General features: G+C 42.5%; 2 protein-coding genes across 3 annotated transcripts; one reads left to right on the top strand and one right to left on the bottom strand.

Moving 5' to 3' along the window:
• The first annotated feature begins 2,735 nt into the window (after window positions 1-2,735).
• On the top strand, window positions 2,736-9,721 carry LOC117246851 (tectonic-3-like). 2 transcript variants are annotated; one of them, XM_033610842.2, is made up of 14 exons: window positions 2,736-3,378; window positions 4,326-4,440; window positions 4,529-4,626; window positions 4,794-4,906; window positions 5,014-5,122; window positions 5,903-6,015; window positions 6,110-6,148; window positions 6,749-6,823; window positions 6,912-7,031; window positions 7,114-7,212; window positions 7,320-7,423; window positions 7,557-7,728; window positions 9,029-9,163; window positions 9,254-9,721. In XM_033610842.2, exons 1-14 carry the CDS (start codon window positions 3,009-3,011, stop codon window positions 9,497-9,499), a joined length of 1,908 nt encoding a protein of 635 aa, XP_033466733.1. In that variant the 5' UTR covers window positions 2,736-3,008; the 3' UTR covers window positions 9,500-9,721. The 2 variants fall into 2 exon arrangements, with proteins under 2 accessions (XP_033466733.1, XP_033466734.1); XM_033610843.2 differs by having other exon boundaries at window positions 2,738-3,378; window positions 7,557-7,704.
• On the bottom strand, window positions 9,532-16,736 carry mto1 (mitochondrial tRNA translation optimization 1). The gene is made up of 13 exons (XM_033610841.2): window positions 16,580-16,736; window positions 15,385-15,587; window positions 15,064-15,263; window positions 14,836-14,953; window positions 13,785-14,083; window positions 13,560-13,672; window positions 13,255-13,445; window positions 13,000-13,130; window positions 11,719-11,923; window positions 10,979-11,150; window positions 10,731-10,840; window positions 9,997-10,154; window positions 9,532-9,851 (listed from the first exon to the last, which is right to left on the bottom strand). The coding sequence occupies exons 2-13, from the start codon at window positions 15,572-15,574 to the stop codon at window positions 9,690-9,692; spliced, it is 2,049 nt and encodes a 682-aa protein (XP_033466732.1). The 5' UTR covers window positions 15,575-15,587; window positions 16,580-16,736; the 3' UTR covers window positions 9,532-9,689.
• Window positions 16,737-16,753: the final 17 nt, after the last annotated feature.

The raw sequence follows: 16,753 nt of genomic DNA, 5'->3' as shown, positions 1-16,753 counted from the left end.
TACTTTGTACAGTCCCTTCAAAGTGTGTCTTTTTCAAGCTTTATGTTCGTGGGTAAGAACAACAGAAAGGTTAGATAAGGTAAACTTTGTTATCCCAAAAAGGGAATCTCAGGTGGTATCTGATTGACATTCACTGGAGTCTGCAGCATTGCAGGGTGCTGCTAATCTCCTGTGGCTATTGAGGCATACTAAGTGAAGTTGAACAGGTTGATTCAGGTTGATTCAACTTCACTCTACTCCTCCAAGTGACAGACAGGGACAAGATCAAGCAGGGGAACCATGTACTTCAACTCCCTTTATAACCCACTTGCAAGTCTGGAGCAGCTACACTACGACTCTGTGCTTACATCAAGGCGCTGACTGGAAACACCCAAGGAAACCTCTGACCACTCTCATCTGGCTCCCCTGATGCCAGCGGCTTAGGAGTAACCACAGGAAGTGGTGGCACATTAGCCCACACAGCACCACCAGTTAGATTGTTTCCCAGAATCACAAGGCGAGGGCACACACTGACTGCAACAACACCTTCCACCAGATCACACTCAAGCATCATGTTATGCTACAGTGCAGCTATCATCGCTATCTCTGTCCATGCATCAGAGCTAGGCCCCTTGTTTCTGTTGCAGGTGAAAAAGGCAACACTGATGCAAAAACTTATAGACACATGCTTCTCATAACCCAGCAAAGACACAAAAGCTTCAGCAATAAAGGGCTCAAAATCATCATCAATCCCAGGACCACCACATGCAGGCTTCAGCCCGGGAGCACTGGAACAAGACAGGGCAGGAGACGCAGCAGACGACAAAGATTTATGTTTATCTTCAGACCTCAAAACAGAACATTGATTCTTCCAGTGGCCAGTGCCTTGACAATAATGACACACACCATTATCTTTAATCTCATGAGGCTTTAAAGGCAAGAGATGGACCAACTGTTGTAAAATCTTTATCACCACGGGAACTCCCATGACTCCCGTACGTCTCACATCACCCTCAGAGCGCACATCCCCAAAACCACCTTTATGAGTTCACATAAAAACGTCAGCAGCTGACTCAGCTGCTTTAAGTACAGTGGTTTCCTTCTGGTCACTTATGTAAGTTGCAATGCACTGAGGGACTGAGTTTTAAACTGTCCCAGCACTATTACCTACAGAGATTGTGCACGTCCTGTGTTTTGTGTTGTTTCCCTTTTTTTTATAGGAAAGAGAATCAGTTTCTTATCCATAGTGTCACAGATCCGAAGATATGCCTTCTACCTTTCTGGAGGCTTTGTACAAATAGCAGAATAATAATGAGTTTGACTGCGAGTAAAATGACTCTCAGGAATGTGATTTGATCTAATTGTTCTCTCCTGGCATGAACTTGGGCATGTTGCCCCCCCAGGGCCCTGGCTCAGGCTGGGACATATTCATACAGTCTGAGACGTTGCAGCTCACCAGGTTATCTTTTGCATCGCGTGCCGTGTGGACGACCTTTACACACGATCAGGTGAGAGCGATGAAGACAGGTTTTACACAAACAATACACAGAAGAGTAATATGATAAGACATTTTGTTGGCACTGTACTGTGAAACTTGACAACTCTCTTAGGGTATCCATTTTCTTCAGAAGAGTAAGACCTAAGACATAAATTTGGGTAAATGGATATGTACATACTGAAAAGGTTGAAATGTTCTCCTGGTTGCTGAGGTTACTGTGCACACTGATCACACAGGGCCACTGTTTTTCCATCACCATTTTCCATAATATATCAGTTGTGTCTGCTTCCACTGAGACAACAGACCTTATACCTCTGTAGAGTCCAGGCACAGAACATCATAAAAGCATATACAGCACAACAACTATGTGATATCTTTATCAAACAACTGCTATGAGTAATTTCTAATGAAAAATTTGCTGTTTTTGCATGCTAAACTCTGCAAGTCATGCATTTCGGTGCTGTCTAATATATATCCTTTATAAATAAGAATATGCAGAGGCATTTATTGGCATGCAAATGACTGGCTGAATAGTAGGAGGTACAACTCTAATAGGATAATAGGATTTAATAGGATTTGCATTTCGCTTTGCATAAGTTGTGCAATTCAGTTAATAAATCAATGACTTTATTGTTGTTGTACAGCTGTACAACGACATTAGGTGTGTCCAGAGGTACACGCAGAAGTGCACAGATAAACAGGCACATTAAAGACTAAATACCAACAATAAAAACAATAAATAAATATAAAAACAGGACATTAAAGTGGAGTAAGTATGATAAATTATTGCGCATAGTCATGAAATATTGCACAGAATTCTCCTTCATACCATCTATTCTTTTTAAACATAATCTATATATGCTTTTTAATTAGTATTCCACCCTATTGTATACACAGTGTTGACTTTGAATTATATATGAATGTAATGTTAAGTATATTAATGCAATTAATGTCCATCATGTAATTTGTTATGTACTATATGTTAGTTGTGGGCCTAAGGAGGATTAGTTCATTACCATGACATCAGCTAAAGAGGATCCTTTAAATAATCAGAATAAATAAATAATCCACATGTTTTTGGAATATTGCACAAAGTCAAAAGCCAGTAAATGCTATGACAGATATGTCAGCATAACCACAGATTCCTGGGAAGACCATTGCTGAATGATGACATCAATTTAAGTAGTTGCAAAAAAAAAAAAAAAAAAAAAAAAAAAATCTGGCTCCTCTTTTACAAGTTTTACGGTAGCACTGTCTGCGAAACGGAAGTCGCCGTGACGACTTCCTTAGTAACAAGGTGTATTTATGGCTAGCATGTTTAGCTAAATGCATGAATGTAAAACGTTCTTTAAATTGCTTGTTTTATTTTAACGTAGTTGTATTTTATTGTAAGTAGCAATGGGTGGGTAGTTGTGGCGTCGTAGCAGAAATAATTCCAGTTATCTGTGAAGCTAACGTTATCTAAGATAACACTTAACTATTTTATTAGCTAGACTTAGCACCGCTAACCGCATCATGTCTCCTTGAAGAAATGAATTCTCGTCAGTGGTGGTTAGTTCAGATATTTATCATCTTCTGTGGACGTTTGGCTCACGCAGCCACAGAAGCAGGGGTCACCTCAACCGTCACTCCCAGCCCTATACCTGGGGAGCCTCTTAGCTCAGCAACCCCTGCTCCAGGCGGTACAGCGGCAGCGGGCTCCACCAATGTAGGGACCACTGAGGCGGTTACCCTGAACCCCACTCTGGACCCCTCCAGTCTGGACCCCACTCTGGACTCCTCCACCGTGGAGCCCACCCTAGACTACACAGCAACCACGTCGCTGAGTGTGTCTGAAGCTCCCACTGTGGTCACTGAAGCGCCCCCTGCAACCACAGTCCAACCTGTGGTGACTTCAGAGGGTAACACACACCTGCCTCTTCTCATCTCTCATGTTGTGAAAGTCTCAGTCCAGCTTGTCTCCACTCTGCTGCAGTCACTTGTCTATTCTGCCAAGTGCCTCTCACACTTTATTAATGGTCTGATAAACAGAGGTGCTACATGATCCATCAAACTGTATCCCACTAGACCCAGTTATTTTTTTCAAATCCCATGATATAATTTGGTAGTGTGTATTCAGGTTTATATATACGGAAGCATATTGCATTCACTTGACAAATAAAAAAAGCCCTGTTTTTCTGAGTAATTTTTTTTATTTTTTCTGTTTTTCTGAGTAATTTTTTCTGTTTTTCTGAGTAGTATTTTCTGTTTTTCTGAAGTATCTCGTCTTCTCGTTCAGGAAAAAAAACTACCATGAAAAACAGAAAAAAATTACCCCGAAAAAACAGAGAAAAATTACTCAGAAAAACAGAAAAAATTATGCCAAAAAACAGAAAAATAAATAAATTCCTACGAAAAACAGAAAAAAATACTCAGAAAAACAGGGCTTTTTTGTCAAGTGAATGCAATACGCTTCCGTATATATACAACTCAAAAGCATTGCAGTCATCTTAATTTCCTTAAATTTGCAGATTAACCTAGATACATTTAATAATGGTAGTAGTAATAAACATCAGGTTATAGTCCACTATATAAGTGCACTTTGTGAGTCCTCTGTGCAGAGCATACATGCTTATATTTCACTCACATTTTTCTGCCATATACAGAATAAACAGATCAATTGTCACAAACATTGTCGAATTCACTTTTTACAATTAACTGTGTGTACAATAAACTCAGTAACATCATATAAAGTCATTTGACTGACACTGTCTTCTCATGTGCTCTTGTTAAACCAGTGAACATTCTGTGACTTCACACGAAGCTAAAGTTTTCCTGACTAACACACATCTTCTCTGTTGTTATTCAGGTTGTCTCTGTGATTTAACCCCTGATTTCTGTGACATCGGCTGCTGTTGTGATACACTCGATTGTGGTTTTGCAAACTTGAGCACTGTCTTCACCGGATGTCCACAAAAAGCCATGTAAGTGTTTTGCACATGCTCTAAAGTTATAGTTCGTAAAGTGCACATTTTTTAGAATTAAATTTTTTTTCTTAATTGTATTTTTCAGTTCAGGAGTTTGTATTGAGAAATGGCTGATGTTCAGGGCCAACGTGGATTCGTCTCTTGTCACTGTGACTGACTCCTTGTTTTGTGTCCGGCCCGAAGGTACGTAGATTTAATCAGAATATACTAATCTAAAATGAATGAACAATCATCAGTGCTGTCACCAGGGGAATCGGTGATTATGTTACAGCTAATTTTGCAAGAGCATATTAATAAGCAACATTAAAGTATCCCCCACTAATGCAGTTAAAATCTGCAACTCCCAACAGATAAATCACCACAGCCCCTCCCAGCTCTACCTCAATATCCAGCTTTAGGGGACTCCTACCATTTCTCACCACCAGCACCTACAGGCAGCAGCCACAGCAGAGATTTCTACAGGGTAAACACATATCTTTCTACTCTCAATATTGTATCTATAGTATTAAATGTAATACTCTTTTGAGATTAAAGGTGCTCAACAGTACTGACACTCTCCTCATTCTGTAGGTTGATGATGTCATCCAGACATATTTCTCTGGCTCGTCTGTGCGAGGTGTCCTCCGTCAGCCGTCTCCAGGGGTTGCCGCTGCATTTTGCATCAACCGCAACCCTGCAAGTAAGTTCACACCAAATAACAGTGTGTAATAGTGTTGCGTATCGCAGTGTTGCAGAGTTTCCCCAAATATTTTCAAATCTAGACCTGCCATCTGAGTTTTGTGTCAGGAGCTTCCTCCTGTCAGAGTGAGCAGTCCTTCTCATGTCACCAGTGACAACAAAATGAAATCATAATTTTCCCATTATTATTATTTGCCCAATTCACCCATTCACACACACAGTCACACACTGGTGGCCGAGGCTTCCATACAAGGTGCCACCTGCTACTCAGTAACCATTCACACACTCACACAGCCATTGGGAGCAATTTGAGGTTCAGTATCTTGCTCAAAGATACTTCGACATGCAGATTGGAGGAGCCAGGGATTGAACTGCCAATCTTCTGATTAGTGGACACTCTGCTTTACGTCTGAGCCACACCTTGCTGCAGCAGTCTCGCTCAGTACTGGCCCAATATTAAAAACTGTTGTCTCCATTAGTCATTAAGACACAAAAACACTGGGAAATAGGGTCCAGGTTGAAAAACACCAAAGTTAGCCTTTAAGGATTTCCAACAGTCCCTGAAGTACTTGTTTTTTTTGCAGTTGATAGTAACTGCTTCCTTATTGACGAACAAGCTCAAACTGAATCTGCAGACATTTTCCTTTGTATATTTGTGCTCTGTTTTTATAAAATAAACAATATTCTTAAATAGTCATTGCTTTACTGTGTGTATAGTATATTGTGCCCTCATTTTACAACCACATTAACCACTATAACTTATGTTCTCCTCTGCTTGCAGGGTTCTTGAGGTCTGTGTCTCTGTCCTGTACCCGCATGTTAACTCCTCAGTCGTGCACCACTGACCCAAATCTCAACGCCCGCTCCTACTTCTCCGACCTGAGCCTGATTAAGGTCAGCAAGTCTGCATGCACTGATGCTTATATGTAAATAATTAGTGGTGTGAATGTCAAAGTAGAAGGACTAACATCAATGCCTTTTATTACAGATTCCAGTAGCCGAGACTGCACACATGTCAGAATTTCTGGTAAGTTACTGATTGTACATTCACCTCAAAATCCTCCTCATAATATACTAAGTCCTCAATAACCAGGCCCCACCCTACCTGCCTGAGCTCCTCCTTTATCACACGCTCTGCCGATACCAACCTTCTGTCGTTCGCTATATAAGTATAATGTAGTATTGTTATTATTAAAGCCATACATGACATAAGCAGGAACACTTTCATTTTGTCCTTCACATCTTGATCAACAGTGAGCCTATGAAATCAGCTGCACTAGCATTTGAATTTTTCTCCTGCATGTCACAAGGCATGAGAATGAAGCAATATCCCTTACTGTATCTACAAAAATGTTAATCTGTTGCATAAATAATAAACTTGTTGAGTGTTATCAACTAACAAGTATAGCCTCTTGAGTGTGGTAGTCATCAGCCTATAAAGGTACAGTATGTGCATTAAAAAATACATCGTTTATGACGAGGGTTACAGACATCCACCTCTTTTTTTATTTTTATTTATTTACTCTTTATTTTATTCAGTGGTATTCTCTACCTTAAAAAAGGTTTTACACAAAGAGTTAATGCCATTTTAAGACATGTTTTTCTTCTGTCTTAACTCTTGTTTCAGATCCCAGTTACTCCACCGTCTGACTGGCCTGCACCAAGTGAACAAAACAACTCCTGCATCAACGTGGTGAAAAATGTGAGTACATGAAAATTTGTTCTTCCCCAAATTGTTTCCTAAATCAGAAATCCATCACTTAATTCTCCTTTTCCTGAATCTCCTGCAGGTTGAGTTTGTCATAGGATACACAGGCAGAGGAGAACTCACTTATGCAACAGTGAACGTAGTCTTAGCTGATGTGGATCCAAATCAGTTGCTGCTGCAGACACACTCTGTACAGTTCCAGGTAGCCTGTTAAAGCTACAGATTTAATCACTAAATGAACTCTGGATTCAGATGCTTACATTAATATAATTTCTCTCCTCCAGCTTGCAACACCGAGCCCCACTCCAGGAGGACCGACCCCTGCGGTCGGACTGAGAGTGGGATCTCCTGTCATTGGTCGCTTTGATGGAGAAGTGCAGCCTGTATCCTTCAAAACAACATCATGTACTTCACTATTTCAATCCATTGTTTCATTTATCCAGCTAGCTTTGCATTACTTAGGCATCATGCTTCCTTGACAGCGAGTCAGCTGAGCACACTGGGGGTGTCACAGAGCGGGGAGTGCTCCTCTGACCCCAGCAGACGAGCAGCTGTCCTCTTCACACACAACACCATCACTGGCTGCACCTTTAGGTGAGTATACTTAGCTTGGCCTCTGACATCAAGTTGCTAAAAATGAGCCCCAGTTTTTAAGATTATAATTCTGAAACAGTGAGTTTTATTTATTTTTCTTTGTGTCGTTGCACTCTCTCCTTGTGCTGTTTAGTTCTCCATCTGGTGATTGTTCAGAGCTGCGCTCCCAGATTTACGGGATCTTGCAGGGACTTGCTACTCCTGATGTGATCGCCATGAACATGGGCTCCCAACCAGACTGGACGAGAGTCATCACTCAGGAGTGTCCTGTCAGGCTGCAGGTACAGCTGAATCAGGAATTTAAAGTATGTAAGAAAATTTAATAGCTTTCAGTGTTGAGCAAATTTGGATTAGCTAAAACTACACATTAACCTCTTTTACACATGCATTCCATTCATGATATGTTCAGGAACGTTTCCTTGGGGTCATGGGGTCGTGTGTGAATGGGAGCAGGGATCAATAGCTGTGGCTATATGGTAACCCTAGATTGTGAAATTCTCGCAAGTTGCTTAAAAATGTTCTTGTCTCATTGTTTTGCTGTAGTTGAGGTCTGGTGAGGTCAAGGCTCAAAAAGCACTTGGTTAGGGTTAGGGAAGGATCATGGTTTGGGTTAGAATGATCACGTGAAACACAGAGCATGAAATCTTGAGGGGGTTAACACGAATCTGGGGTTACCACCTAGACACTAGACGCCAGGATTGATAGTCAGGGAAACTTGTACTGGCAATTTCCCACCTCAACACTTACTAACATTTCAGGGAAAATGCCGGTACAGCTGCGTTGTGAATAAAAGCAGTAGCATTGCTGGGACACACATGTAAATGGTTCCGGACATCTGATGAAAAATGCTTTTTATGTGGAGTTAGCGAACCAATCACGAGACTCCACTAACGCCGTATATGAATCCGCGACTTGTTTACAGTTTCATTACTTGCCTCACAAACTCACAAAAACACGAGCACCAAAAACATCTCTTCACCTGCCAAATAATAAGAGACGTCCTCTGCAGCGTACACGTACATCTGGCCTTGTCCCTTCTTCTTCTGCTGCTGAGTTTTATGGTAGTTGGCATCTGTAAGTGTTGCATTACCGCCATCTGCAGGACTGTCACTGTCCCCTTGTATTCCTGTACTGCCATGGCATGTGTGAAAGGGGCAAGACAGAAATGTTCCTGAATCTAGTGCATATAAATGCACTTGTATGGCAACTTTTTAGTCTTCTGACCATGTGCTACATTCACACACTGTTGGCCGAGGCTATCGTACAAGGTGCCACCTGCTACTCAGTTTTTAACACACTCACACACACCGGTGGAACAGCCATCAGGAGCAATTCGGGGCTTAAAGATATCTCAACATGTGGACTGGAGAAGCCAGTGATCAAACCACCGATCTTATGATTAGTGGACTACCTGCTCTACTTCCTGAGCCACAGCCACCCAATAAGGCAGCTTGTGTAAACAGGGATAATCACTTAGGGTGCCTGAAAGGTTTTCTCACTAATTTACTGGGAACTATGTGTGAAAGAGGCTTTTGTGTGCCTGTGGTTTAAATTTATAACCTTGTGTTCCTGCTATTCAGTCTTTTATTTTGTTGCTTCTCTCAGGAAGCATGTGAATCAGGCTGCGTCCTCCCCAACTCTCTGTCTATCCGAGTACTGTGGGCCCGCCAGGGTCTCCTAGACCTTCCCCAGAACTTCATCCTGGGGGCCAAATACATTTTCCAGTGTCAAAATTTTAAGGTAGGCCAGCGTCAAACATTCTTGTCTCTGCAACACATTGTTTCACCTCTACAAAAATGTTCAAACTCTCTCCTTCCATCTTTTTTCCAGTGTCCTCTGTCGTCTCCGATCACTCTAACCACTGAGGTGACATTTGTCGACACTACAGTTTACCCAGAACCCCCCAGGGGCATGCCTCAGCCTAACTGGAAGTTTCCGTTTGGTTTCTTCACTAGAGGCGCTGCTGAGCTGGACGGGCACATTGCCATTAACAGTGCCGACACTGGGAAGGTCACATTGAGTTTACTGCTGTTCACAGTCATGTTACTAACAGGATTAGAGCTCATCACCAGGTAGTCAGACAGCTAACAGAGGAGCAGAGAAGATTATGAAAGAATATTTAGTATGTCATTTTATTTTCTTACGCTGTTGTAAACAATATAAAGATGTCTCCATCCCAAGCAAAACTTTACAAAAACCTTAATTTATACTTTTGTACATTTTCAGGAATACATACATTTTTACAAGACATTTACGAGTCATTGTTTCACTGAGGTAAAGATGCATTTCTTGCACACATGTCTTCCTCTCTGTCCTCTTTTTGGTCCGCTTGGTTTCTGTGTGTTCTTTTCTCCTTCTGTACCGTGTAGTGGAGGAGATGGACAATAGCAGCTGGAGTTATACCTTGCAAACGTGTAGCAGCACCCAGCTGGAGGACAAAGCATGGCATGTATGAATTAGTTTTTCATTTAACCACACAAAGATGAAGTTAATTTAGCCAACCATTTTCTGCTCTATGAAAATATAAAGAATAACAAAAAGTTGATAGTAGGCAACAAACACACTGTACTCACAGTGCTCGGTCGAACTCTGTCCAGAATCTCTCTGACTTCCTGAGACAGAGACACTGGCAGAGAGAAATAGTCGATGTCCTGTGGGAGAGACATGTTCTCCTCCCTCTGAATTCTCTCAATCTCCTTCTTCTGTAGGTAACAGTGAGGCCTGTACACAGCTTCATAACAGGAGAAATATTTTATTGAGAGAGAATGAACTGTGTTATGGTAGCTTAATTAAAGAACACAATACCAAAGCAACAGTTTGAGGCAAAAGCTGCATTCACACCAAATCAGGCATTGCAGCGATTAGTCGCAGGTTTGTGTGGTGGTGTGGGAGCGTTACAAATGGCTCATTTGTGGGGGAGTGGAGGGTGAAGAGAAAGCCAATCTCTCCATCTCAGCAACTGAGTATTTGTATTCAGTAGGTTTGTTTTTGTTGGCTCAACAGATCTGTAAAATTCATTATCATAACTGCCACAAAAGACAGAGTGACTGCTCTCCTTTGTAGGATAGTACACATGAGCTCTTAATACATACTTAATTTATTTTACTCAATATTAAATGGTAGAAGGAGACTATTACTTGTGCCTGTTGACTGCGGGCATGTGCCGGTATGATCACCTGTTACGTTGCTGCCCACTGCAGCATGATGTCAGGTTGTGTTTCTCTAAAAGCTGATTTGGTGTGAATGCAGCCATGAATGCAGGGTTACCTTTCTCTGTTGCCTCAAAATGCCAAATACCAGTTTTTACCTTCTATCTTAAGTCTTTGTGAGAATTCCATGTAAGGTGAAAGGCACTCTGGGAAAGCAGACGCCAGCATTTCAAAGGACACATCTTTGTACTGCAGCATGTTCCCACCGCTGAAAAAGAAGCCACAGAGTAACAGTCAGGACCAAAAGTTGACCACTGCTGACTGCATCTTGAAGTCAAGCACCAGGCATGCTCAGTTGGGCAGGTCGGCATCTTTACACTGGTGATTCCACACAAGTGTCACTCACGTCAGTGTCATGTTCTTGGCCTCACTCATACGCATGTCGGGCAGCTTTTTTCTCCAGTTGACTGTGGAGAGAGCGAGAGCCTCGAGGGCTGCCAGTGCATCCTGCAGACTGTCCCTCACTCTCACAGCCTCCTGGTAGCGCAAGGTGGACACACATCCCAGCTCCTCAAACCCTGGCGGAGGAAAAGGTTTTATGAGAGGAGAAAATTAAAGGACAGAAAGTAGGGGCCCCTCATAACCTCGTGATATTTGTCTGTGACATTATTCAAGTACCAGACATTATGCCTACCAGGTACTGTATATCAAGATGGACAACACGTCTCTACTTCCTCCCAGTGTACAAAAATGAAGCCAAAATATGACTGCCGCCATCTTAGTGCAGTCTGTGCAGTAGTGTTCTCCACAATATCAAGTTGCCGCCGTCCGACCTTTTGGGAACAGCGCCATTGCTTACAAGCACACGAACTGGCACACATAGCTGTCAATCATGACATCAGATCTCCTTTTTATAGCATCACATAAACAATTATAAACAAACTTATCAGGAAAATGGACACCACTGTTTTTGACTTGTACTTTGATTATCTTTAGTTTGGCCCATGTCTCATTCTCTAACATGGAGGGAGCAGGGTTTTTAATTTATGCTGCAGCCAACCACCAGGAAGCAATCGAGATGTTTTGGCTTCACTTTTGAGGAGCTGTCATGTCGTCCATCTTTATTATTCAGTCTATGCTGCCTACCTTTCAGAGTGAGGCGTAGGTCAGCGTTATCCGGTCTTAGAGAGGTTCGAAACTCCGCCCGGCTGGTGAACATGCGGTACGGCTCTGTAACGCCTCGACTCACCAGATCATCAATGAGAACTCCAATATAACTCTCTGTCCGAGACAGTGCCAGTGTAGGCATGGAGAGCGCCAAGCGGGCAGCATTCACCCCCGCCCACAGGCCCTACACAGACAGACACAAGAGTTTAAATACCTTCTGTTTCAGAGTAGTTGGAACCACTGTGCTTGTCCTACCATTGTTTTAAAGCACTTTGCTAAATGTGGGTGTCTTTTGTTATGCAAATGAGTATGTGTGTAAGTGTAAAGCATCGTGTGTTACTTATTAGTGCAAACAGTAGATCCCCAACATTTGCCGTGAGAAAGAAGAGTCCTCCTCCCAGGGATACAAACAGCAATTACAAGTAATACCAGTAAGAAAACAAGCTCCTCATTGTGTTTCTCCAGGGGAATGCAAGTACGTGATCCGCCTAACATTTAGATAACGCCTGCTATTTAATTAGAAAGTAATAAAGAGGTTAAACAGGCTGTTGCATAATTGCAGGGGAAATTACACGGCTTAAAATGGTGTATTAGCGATATCCATGTCCAGTTATGGAGCAGACTTGGAATAAAATAACAAAGCATGGGCATTTTAAGTAATCTCCATATTCAAGCACTTATACTATATTAATAGCGAGTAATGGAGTACTTGCAAAAACACATTTAACGTCAGAAATGAACACCAAAGCGAAAATGTGGGTAAAGGTTAGGACTACCTTACTGTGCTGCACAGACTGCAGAGAAGAAGAAGAGTAAGAGATATACTTGATCTATCCCTGAGGGGAAATTCAATTTTTTTCCACTCTGTTGTCATACACACACAGGCCCAAAATACACACACGTCAGAGCTAGGGGGCTGCCTTGCACAGGCGCCCAAGCAGTTGGGGGTTCACTGCCTTGCTCAAGGGCACATTGGTGATGCCCAGGAGGCAAACTGGCACCTCTCCAGCTACCAGTCCGTGTTACATACTTGGTCCATACAGGGACTTGAATTGGCGACCCTTCAGTTCCCAAGCCAAGTCCTTACTGAGCTACTGCTGCCCCAGAGAGATAAACTATGAGACCCGCAGACTACTCTTTAATTGGGCCCAAAGTGTGCACTGCTAGGCAGAAGCAGAAGACAAAAAATGTTTTTTCTGAGCCACGATTATTGTATGAATCCTAAATATCTGAATGTAGTGTACAGAAAACGGCAAGTACCTGTGCGGCAGCCTCCTCATACCCTGTTGTGCCATTAATCTGACCGGCCAGAAATAGACCCTGTGTGCTCTTCACCTGCAGCGCAGGGCTCAGCTGAGTCGGGCAAACAAAGTCATACTGCACACCATACCCTGGAAAAGCCCAAAATATAAGAATGATTAGGCAACACAGTACACATGCTGTATAATTGTATCTGATTTTTAAATGTACTGTAGATCAGGTGTTACTGTGCAGATCGATCAGGATTCAGCGTACCAGGCGTGTGGATCTCAGCTCTGTGCAGGGCAGGGATTTCTCTGATGAGGCGGAGCTGCATGTCAGGGGGCATGGTCATGGATAGACCCTGAGGGTACAGAAGGTCAGAGGTGAACCCCTCAGGCTCCAGCCACACCTGGTGCTGTCGGCCTGGGAAGCGAAGCACTCGCGACTCAATGGAGGGGCAGTACCTACGAGAGACGAGGACTAGAAGTATCAATCCTGAGTTTTGGAACAATCTGTATACCAAGTTACGTGTGTGTGTGTGTGTGTGTGTGTGTGTGTGTGTGTGTGTATGTGTGTACCTGGGACCCTTGGTGTCTTGCTGTATGTGACAATTGAGATGAAGACTCTCCCTCACCACTCTCTCTACACCAGGAGTAGTATGGGTCAGGTAGCATGGCAGCTGTTCTTCAGGCTGCAGAGGTGTTAAGTTTCGAAATAAAAGTAGAAGTCAAAAAACATTTTTAGACAGCTCTTTTTAGACCACTTACATTTTTTAAACTTAGAGTACTTAAAATAAACTTCACCTTGCAGCATGTGTGTGTATTCATGAAGCTAAATGGAGTAGGATGACTGTCAGGGGGGTGGAGGTGAGCCTGGGAAAGGTCTACTGAATCCTTCAGAATCCTGGGAGGGGTACCAGTCCTCAGTCTGCCTGTCCTTAGCCCCAGCCTCTCCCTCAGTGTCTGGGACAGCCCAGCGCTCGATGGAGCATCTCCAATCCGCCCCCCGGGGGACGTGCTTTGGCCCATGAAGATGGAGCCGGACAAGAAAGTTCCAGTGGTAAGAATCACAGAGCTGGCTGAGATCGGGTGGCTTTCGTTAGCTGAGAGAATGTCAGAGGAAGTGCAAATTAATTAACTGATTAACAGGCAGCTTTTTTATTTCTGTAACTTGTTTCGGAAATTTTTAAAAGTGCATTTTACTGGTTTGTACAATTGTCAGATATCAGATGTCAAACAAACTCCAGATTCTCAAAAACAATCTGTGCGATATTTACAGTTTAGTTAGAACATTAAAAATGATTCAATGGAGAAAGAAAAATGCATATTGAAGATGATTTATTCGGATTGAGGTGCTCAAAGCACATCTCTCTACCAAACTGTAACCCTAACACTGCACAGAAGGAAATGTGCATCTACTCATGGACAAGGGGCTCATGCTTGTGACGGTGCCAATGTAAACATAAATGGCGTCCTTCTCAGTTGAGCTGAAATGTTAGCTAGCTCAGTGGTGCTAGGTGAGCTAGCAGTAGATGCACGCTTCCTTCTGCGTGGTGATACACTTAGCAGGTGTAGTTCGGTAGAAAGAAAATAAATCTGACATGAAACTGCTCACAGCAAGGTCTGTGGATTATCTTGAGTAACTGGATCATGATTTCTGGAAAGAGACATTGCTGTTGAGTTTTTTTTTTTTTTTTTAAATTGCTGCTTTGAGCACCACAAGCTGAGTGCCATCTAGTTCCATTGTATCAAGAGAAGGAGAACATCTGTACGGCCGATTTTTCTGAGACTTGGCATTTCACACCAAAACAATCTAGACGGAAAAATATTAAAAAGGTTCTCAGTTGCTCCCTACCCAAACGTATGCCAGTGACTTTGTGTTGTCCAGGCTCCTCTGGGTTTGGTTCTGTTACCAGCAGCTCCTCCACTGAGCCCTCCAGCACCGTCAGCCTGGGCGTGGACAGCAGCTCAGACTGAATGAGTAACAGCAGGCAGACACATGGTTAACAACATTATTAACCATAAAACAAAAATTCCATTACACTCAACACAGAAAATGTAACCACATTTGTGTATAACATACCTGAATAAATTCACGGTAGCGCTGGCGGTCCAGCTGGGCCCTTGGGCCCCACACAGCGGGGCCTTTACTACGATTCAGGATGGAGAAATGGATCCCAGCCCAGTCGCCTGCTCGACCACACAGACCATCCAGAGCATCTACCTCCTTCACCAGCTGACCCTTACCTACTCCTCCCAGGGACGGGTTACAGGACAGGGCACCTGAGGGACGTAAAGGGAGAAGGAGAGAGATGTTTGGACCATGCACGGGTAAGAGTCAATAGTCTGTGAAAAACAAGATTAAAACTGCACAAAGAGGAAAAACAAAGCATATTTTCCTCACCAATGGTTTGTATTTTCTGTGTGACCAGGAGCGTCTCAGCTCCCACTCTGGCCGCTGCCGCTGCAGCCTCGGTCCCTGCATGGCCCCCACCCACAACAATGACGTCATACTGCTGTCGGGCAACGTGACTGGCACGTCTGGGAACCAGTGACAGGAAACCCTTCAGGGGTGGAAGCTTCTTCGTCAACATGTGGGATGCATACCTGTAGAGTGAAGGTTAGATGGTCAGAGATGTGGACATGATGGGTTGTTTTAATGAGAGCAGTACAAAGTGAGCGCATAACTGTCTTTACTGTGTTTTCAATGCCAGTGGTGTGTGTGCCTTATAACTAGTAAGTAGTGTGCACCAGGGCCCGTCACAGTAGTATGCACTGGAGCCCCTGGTAACTACATTAAAAAACATAATCTACTGGTTCAACTTTTAAAAAATAAGGTAACAATTTGCACGCATCTTTTTTAAGTTGGTCCAACTCTGGCCTTTTTGAGATAATCTATGAGTCTTTCATAATCTAACAAACCCAATTAGTTTAGTACAACCAACATGATTTGCTTTGACCTCGAAAAGCTTAATTAACTTGAATCAACTTAATATTTATCCAAAGGTTGTGGTGATGTTTAGTGGTCAAATTATTTTATTAAAGATATTCTAATTTATTTACTTCAATTCCACCCTACTTGAAAATGTCAAAAACCTCCTAAAAAGTTAAATGTATTTTTTCTATGCTGAAAAACGTATTTATTTTGAGCATCATCCACAAACCCCATGAATCATTTTTCAGTGTGCACTATACACCACCGGCTGATAAGTAATTTTATAATTTAGTTGTTCTAACTACTTGATATACTGTTGCTAAATTTACTTGCACTTGGTTCTCTCGGAAGGACAAAACTAACAGCTCTCAAGCCTTTTAGACCTATGGTTACTGTACATGACATCAAAACACATTTTTAGGAAGTATTGCTTACAATCAATGATATATATGATATGTTCCACTCAACAGCCAGACTGCATAGGCAACTCATTTCTGTTGAATATTTATCTATTAGATCTATAAAGATCATAGATATAACCTCTGCCATTTAACAGAGGAAAACTGTCCCATAATGTCATATGGACATACACCTAACACTAACGTTACTGTATGTATGGGTCCATTTCAACTACGTCATCACCTCAAGTATTAAAGTTACTTACAGTTTCTTTGGCAGAAGACCAAAGAAGTTTAGTTTCCAGAATGGTGTCTGAAGATACTGAGACTCACAGAATGATCAAAATCCTTGAGAAGATTACCAAAATCCTGCTATGTAACACAAACGCACTTCATGGAGGCTGCCATGCTGTTTGCAGCTGACTGTAGTAATAACTGGT

Source organism: Epinephelus lanceolatus, chromosome 21, assembly GCF_041903045.1.
Source record: "Epinephelus lanceolatus isolate andai-2023 chromosome 21, ASM4190304v1, whole genome shotgun sequence".
NCBI classification, from domain to species: Eukaryota; Metazoa; Chordata; class Actinopteri; order Perciformes; family Serranidae; genus Epinephelus; species Epinephelus lanceolatus.
The sequence above is the reverse complement of the archived record's forward strand: the minus strand, read 5'-3'. Positions and strand labels throughout refer to the sequence as shown.